Source organism: Condylura cristata, unplaced genomic scaffold (assembly GCF_000260355.1).
Source record: "Condylura cristata isolate star-nosed mole 26May11 unplaced genomic scaffold, ConCri1.0 scaffold00005, whole genome shotgun sequence".
Classification (NCBI taxonomy): domain Eukaryota; kingdom Metazoa; phylum Chordata; class Mammalia; order Eulipotyphla; family Talpidae; genus Condylura; species Condylura cristata.
Genome location: NW_004567106.1, coordinates 34,744,462 through 34,751,780, shown reverse-complemented (window position 1 = coordinate 34,751,780; position 7,319 = coordinate 34,744,462). Strand labels below are relative to the sequence as shown.

At 40.3% G+C, this 7,319-nt stretch overlaps 1 protein-coding gene across 1 annotated transcript in view; it reads right to left on the bottom strand.

Moving 5' to 3' along the window:
- NME8 (NME/NM23 family member 8) overlaps nucleotides 1-4,478 on the bottom strand; it is a 21,637-nt gene extending 17,159 nt beyond the window's left edge. The window contains exons 1-4 of the mRNA XM_004677150.1: nucleotides 4,446-4,478; nucleotides 4,311-4,368; nucleotides 4,025-4,131; nucleotides 1,727-1,798 (exon numbers count right to left, since the gene is read on the bottom strand). Coding sequence (XP_004677207.1) covers nucleotides 1,727-1,798; nucleotides 4,025-4,131; nucleotides 4,311-4,368; nucleotides 4,446-4,478 — 270 coding nt within the window. The remainder of the gene's footprint in view (nucleotides 1-1,726; nucleotides 1,799-4,024; nucleotides 4,132-4,310; nucleotides 4,369-4,445) is intronic.
- Nucleotides 4,479-7,319: the final 2,841 nt, after the last annotated feature.

Genomic DNA, 7,319 nt, shown 5'->3' with positions numbered 1-7,319 from the left:
ACCAACACTTCTGGTTGTCTTATAATAATCAGCTATTTTTTAAAAAGATATTAGTGATGTGAATACATATCTCAGTTTTATAAGTCCAGGTCTCTGTGTTCCACCCTCAACTTTTCTGTCCTCAAACAACCAAAGGCAAGACATCCCCACATTACATTCCCACTGTTCTATACAGACTTTCAACATTACATTCCCTAATTATATTTGCCACTATATTACTTTTGCCCATCATTCAACATATATTCACTAAACACCTATTTATACATACTGTAGCAGATATGAGGGTATGGAATCACAGTCCTTGATCATGCCTAATTAATTACAAAAAGAAAAAAACAAAGCAAACACAAGATAACAACTACCACAGGTATCACTGAGAGATGCACTGGGAGCAGTAAAGATATATTACGATCAAGGAGGTCAGTGAGGGTATTTATCGAAATCAGGAAGGGATTCTTGGTTTAAAATATGAAGGATGGGTAAGAGATAACCAGGTAAAAAGGGAAAAGAAAGACTATCCCAGGTGCAAGGATAATGTTACCAGTGTTCTAATACAACAAATTAAAGGTGAGCTGAGAAGATGAGAGGATGCCTGGCAGTAAATGAAGCCCAAAGGAAGAAGGGGGAAGATGATTGTTCAGTTTTGTGGGTCATTTAAAGGGTATTTTTAACCTTTAGCCTTGTCTTTTCCTATGTACAGTAAGAAGTCTTCAGAATATTTAAATGGAAGCAACAACTATGATTAGGGTGGGAGGGGTGAGGAGGGACAAGAGATGTTGTATACAAATTTGGATTGGGTTTTTGGGGGATAAGGGGTAGGCTAGAGGTGCAGAGGGTGAGAGGATTCACCAGAGATAGGGTAGGGAGCAGAACAGGCAGATTTACTGAAATTCACTGCTCAGGGGCACAACAGGCAAGACAGGAGGTCTCCTGTGCCATATGTGGGTTAGTTTGCTGGCCAGATGGAACTCAGACCATAGTGGTGACAGCATTAAACTTCATAAATCTTCAAAAAAAAAGAAACAAACAAACTTAACCCTAAGATCACTGAAGAGGCCCTATATACAAATTTGAAGCTTCATCTTCTAAAGATGAAGCAAGAAAGACGATTTTCAGTTGATGCCATTGGTGATGGAGATGGAAAGAAATATGTCAGTGTAAGAAACACTTGGTGGTAAATTGATGGTTCTAATGTCTGGGGTAGTCTGAGTGTAAAGTAGTTTTAGTGCATTCACTTTCCTTATTAGTATTTCTTTTTCCCAATCAACACAGTGTGTGGTAGTCTAATATAAATTCATTACAAACTATTTTAAAATATGAACAAAGATGAAGCAAAAATCAGTAATTCCTATTCAGAAAATAGTTTATCGATAATTTTCAGATGGTAATGCTTGCTTTTTAACTGCAAAATGGAATCTGAGGCCCTCCCTGGTGGCGCAGTGGGTTAAAGCACAGCACAAAAAAGCTAAAGCCACTTCCACGAGTTCGATTCCTGCCTGCCCCAGAGATGATCCACATGGCGAGGCAGACCTCTCCTGACCCGCCTGCTGCTCCCCTCAACAATGTACATCGTCGATCTGCCTGTTCTGCTCCCCTCTCTATCTCTGGTGAATCCTCTCACCATTCACATCTCTGGCCTGTACCCCAGTTCCATATGAATAAATAAATAAATAAATCTTAAAATGCAATCTGAGGGCACATTTAAAGTGGTAGGTAATTTACTTACAAGACTAAAGAGAAAAATAGGTTCACATTTATCTTTAAATGGTTGCAAAGTCACAATGTTGTCAGCTTCTGCCTGAAAAAAATATATAGGTATTTCATATAATAAAAAATAAAATCATATCCAAGTAATTTGATACACTATGTTCAAAAACTAGAGGGTCCATATCATCTTTATGTTTATTGCAACATCCTCTGAGCACGTTACAGCTGTTTTATGATCTGGCATCATTTAACTTCAACCTTACTTTTCATTGTTCTTTCTGGTCCCACTCTTAAACTAAATCCACTACTTGTAGTATACTATACACTACCTGTGCTTTTTTTCCCTCCCTCCCTTCTCCTACCCTTCTGTTTCCAACCCAGCTCAAACCTCTTTCCTGCAAGAGTCACTCTTTCTCCTCTCTGCTGGATGGCATCTCTTGCTCCACTTGAAGAGCACTTTACTTCACTTCTCTCAGCATGCAATTGTCCCTTTCAGTGTGGCACAATGGTTACATGGGCCTGTCTCATCTCCTTGGTTAGCAGGAGAGATTTGTGCATGGGTAAACAGTTATATTCATTTTTGCACATTGCACCTCCTGCATCAATCATGAGCTCATACATAAAAAATGAACTGCTTTGAAAAATGCTTTGAAATGAACTGCTAATCAAATATTTTTAAGTTTTCTTAAAATTGCTTCTTAAATTTCAAGTTGTCGTAAATTGATTATAACAACTATATGTTAAATAATAGTGTGTTCCTGTCAGAATGAGATCACTTTGTAGTAGGGTATTCTGTGAGATTTGGTTTCAAACTGGGATTCTGGGAATTCCTCCATACCTGTCAAGAAAGGGAGGGCCCAGCATCCCTTTGTCAGCCAAAGGGATGATGTTTCAATCTTTTTTTTTTTAGCATATTTGCTTGTACATTTTTTTTTCTCTCCCTGAGTTCTACTTTCATGAAAGGTAAGGGCTGAAAGACACTAATCTATTACATATAAGAGATTACATTTAAAAATAGTCTAGGTATACCATATAATGTTTATATTATCATAAAGTATTAACAATGAAAACATTTATTATATATAATATAAAAACTACAGTAAATAGTATTTACTGACTTTTTATATACGTACATACATACATTGTTAGTCTTCAAGTGTTTTAAAATGTCACCTAAAGAAAGAATGTATACTGGCATTCAGTCATTTCAGTAGGAAATCAGTTTCATAGGTTTGAATTTGAGACATATATACAAGGTCAGAAAGTGCCATTCTCAGGTTAACTGCAGAAAATAAAATACCCAGCAGAGAATGCCCCTTCCCCTTCATTATGTAAGCATAGTTTTTGGAACCTGTATTAATTTTTTTCACCCCTTTTGAACAAATCATAGCAGAAGCTGACATCATGTACTCTTGTTGAGTGTATACAGACATGACAGAGATCATTAGGGACAATGCACAGTTTTGTTGTTAAATTCAACAGATGCTGATACTGTGATTAGAACATATTTTAGAAAGATAGTGTTAGCATTTCCCAGTGGAATAGAGAACAGACTCCTTGTGAGATAGGCTGAGCAATTCTCTCTGGCCAGGGTGCTTCTGTGTTTGAAACTGGGGAAGAAATATTTGTCAAATCTAAATCCTCATCAGTGCTAGTCAAGTTGAAAAGAGCGCCTCGCAAAATATGTGGTCTAATCCTCCTACCATACCTACTTGTTATTTCTTATCACCATGCTCAGCCCACACCTGTACCTCCAAGTTTGTTCCTACCTTGACTCTACAAACGTGGAGGACTCAAAAGCCACTTGTGCCAGGTGCCATATCGAGAGGGTCTTGAGCAGCTGCTAACTTGTGTGGACAAATTGAATAATCAATATAGTGAAGTCCAATGAATTGGCCTGTAACTTTTTAATCTCTTGATGAATATGGGTGTCAAATGAGAAGAAAATCACTAGCACTGGACAATTGGAATTGGGTAATTATAGAGTCCTACCCAAAGCCACTCAGTGAACAGTATTTGCAGTCCTTATTCTGAAGTGATATACTGAATATGTGGTCAGGTGAAAAGAAACAGGTCAATTGAAGGCATCTTTTTTTCTACTTATGTTCACAAACATGGTGAATAACCTCAGTATCACAGGATTGGGATAAAAATCACATTTGTTCTAAAATCCAGCAGAACCAAATATAGAGTAAAACTGATATAGAAATAATGTTGATCTTGAAGAGTTTACAGTTGGTTTAAATGAAGCCAATCCTTACAGGGAATATTTGAATATCTAGTAACAATAATAGTTTAATAGAAGGGGAATCCTTACAACAGCAAAATGTAGAATTTCATCTTCATTCAGCTCATTTTTCAATTTTCTGAATAAAGTCTGCATTGCTTTACAAGGTCCACACCAGGCTTGATAAACATCGATCACTAGAAGAAGATAATACTTGTGAGAGCATAAAGGCAATAACAGCATATACAATGCTGGGTTACCCCACTGTGCAAGGGAGAGGGCAAGCAAGAACAGTGGGAAGCAGAGGTCTGCATTAGGTGCTACTAGGGGCCCTGGGCTGAACTGTCACAAAGGCTGAAAATGGGGAGCCTCATACCTGTGAGACCTTTGTTCTGCAACATCTCATCCCATAGGGTTTGACTATTGATCACTGCCTGAAGGAAAGAAGGCACTGAAAATGGTCTTCAAGAGCCAGTGCACCAAATAAAACTTGATGTCATGTCATGCCTACCTGTAGCTGGATTTCTCTCTTTTTGCCTGCCATTTTTCCTCTATCACACGAAAAAAAGGGGGAAAATTAGAAAATGTTTAAGAAGATATTTAAATATCTTTCAAGCAGCACCTTAATGCATCCTAGCAATACTGGAGCTACACTTTCCCTTGTCTGTAGAGAAAGGAGCAAACCGAGTTACTACTGAAAGGCTGGCTCTGCTCTGGACACAAAAGGCAGTGCTGGCTCTTACCCTCCCAGTACCCTAAAGTGCAATTTCTTAGAATGGTTTTGTCATTTTTCCCTAAAGCACCATGCAGTGTTATCTTTATTTTCATTTTATCTTTATTTCACACATGTTAATTGTCTCTGAACACGCTTGTGGCTCTTTCTTGTGCTCTCTACAAGGAGACCTAACTTAAAAGAAAAACATTAGTGTGTTCTGGAGTACAACAAACATTCCTTGGATGTTAAATCAGTGTGAGGCCCAAGCACCTTATTTAGTGATAGCAGGGATGTTTAGCGTGTGGGTCTGATGGCCTGTGATAACAGACAGACACCAGTGTGAAAATAAAACTGACAAATAAGACCACATGTTGCTAGGACAGGGTGCTGAATTCATCCACAAGTCTTAAACAAAAAACATCCTCTTCTATACTACCTTGAGAACTGGAACAAATAATCCCTGAGGATCAAGCGATCAGCTCCTCTATATAAGCCTGCGGTTCTTGCTGCTTTCTGCCCACCAACGAACAGGAAGAGAACGCCAGGTGGCAACGGTTTCTGCCACTCCGCAGAGCCCTCGAGGCAGGTTCCTTCCGACCCTGGAAGGCGCTGCAAGGCTCCCCTCCCCCAGCCACGGACGTCTTGGCAGTGGTTACAGAGTAAAATTGTGCACATCTTGTGCCCCTACACTGAAGGTACACAAAGGCTGGTTCCCTTTCCATAAGACACCTCCCCTCAGCTCCTCTTTCAAAGGAGCAGTGGGGGAGAGTGGGCGGGAGTTTGGGGGTGGGGACCACTAAGCCTCTTTGCTTCCAGGGCGCACTCACCAAGGACAGATCTGACCCTTCTCTCCAGGGATGTGCTGCTTCCAGAGTTAATATCAATACTGTATAAAAGCCGAAGGTCTGACTGCAAACCTGGAACTACCTGAAGGGGAAGGTCCTAGGGGTGTGAGTAAGAAGGGAGGGGGGGTCCAATGGAGTATTATTAGCATCTGTGGAGGTTTGAATCTATAACCTCCAAAGATGAGATGATGTAAACCAACTACCTCAATAAACATAATTTTAAAAATCAAACAAACCCCTCTGTCCTGGAATAGATCCACCAACACCTCATTCCTCTGTCCCAGGGACTTGGGGTCATGGAAGCTGAAACTTGAATGAGAAGAGATATGGGTAAGAGACCCACGAGGGGCTGAGAGTGGCAATCTTTTCCTTGACTTGTATTTTGCTTTTGCTCTTTTCCTTCCAGATCCCTACTGTCCTTTTCCTATTTTTCTACACTAGGAGGTGTCTTAGACTTGTGTCAAGTTTTGGGGACTCAGCGGTACTTTGTTGGGCCAACCCTGCATGGCTGGGCATTTACCCATGAGGGATTAGAGAGCTCTGGGTATTTAGCTGGACACTACTTTCATGCTAATTTTCCTCTTTTCTATTGGTCACTAATTGTGTTTAAATTCTTTGCAATTGAAGTTTTTATGCTTTAGAATTATGCTTTGGGGACCTCTCTGGTGATGTAATGGGTTAGGACGCAGCATTGCAAGCTAGCCACAGCTGCTTCTGTGCGAGTTCCATTCCTGACTTAGGAGCTGACCCACATGGCACAGCAGACCTCACCTGCCTAGCCTGCTGCTCTGCTCAGCAGTGTACTTTGTTGATCTGCTAGTTTTGCTCCCCACTGTGTCTCTGGTGAAGCTTCTCACTGCCCCTGCACCTCTGGCCTGTACTGCAGTTTTGTATGCATAAAAAAAAAATAGAATATGTTTTGGAATCGAGTCTTAAATCTTGTATTCCACCAACAACCAAATAATTCCAAGAATTCAAATGGCAAATATGTTGAAAACAAGTAGTAGAGATAGATTCCTAGCATCAGACCCCTTCAGACTTAACCCATATTTGAAACATAATAAAGCAGAAAAACAAAAATCACATTAGTGATTAAATAGCCAGTGACATGGGGAAGTCAAATTTCTTCCTAAAGCTGACTAAGCACAGATAGCTTAAATCCCTTACACACTGGGCACTGTCTCTCTTACCTGGAAGAATGAGGGACAACCCAGGACACTCAAACCAGCCTGTTCTAAAATGGGTACTGCCATTTACCACATCAATACAAAAAAATACTACAGAGCAAAAGATCTTTAAGAGAAAAGAACTTTAATGAGATTATTGTGCAATAAAGAGAAGAGAAAAGGAAAGAAAAGCATTTTCAAACCAAGCACCCAATTACCCATTCCTCATGGGTAAATGCCCAGCCAAACAGGGTTGGCCCAAAGAAGGGCCATCGAGGCCTGAAACTTGCCATTAGTCTAAGACACCTTCTTATGTGCAACTTATAGCAAAGGGACATAAGATGCCAGGCAAGGAAAAGAACAAAATCAGAATGCAAGTCAAGATAAAGCCTGCCATTGTCAGCCTCTCCGTGGGTCTCTCAAGAAGGGGGGGAGACACCCGTTCAAGTTCCTTGTACAAGTCCAGGCCAAGAAGCAAGCATGGCTTCTTCTTCAAGTGCCTTTGCTTCTCGTGCCTCTTCCAGGTCTCCTCTTCATCCTCTTTTCTTTCTGTGGCGATCACATTGTTACCCTGTGAAGGAACAGATCTAAGTGCTTCATTTTTCAATAGTAATTATCTTTCTCATTGAGATAATGGATACACTTGCCAACAAGCAGAA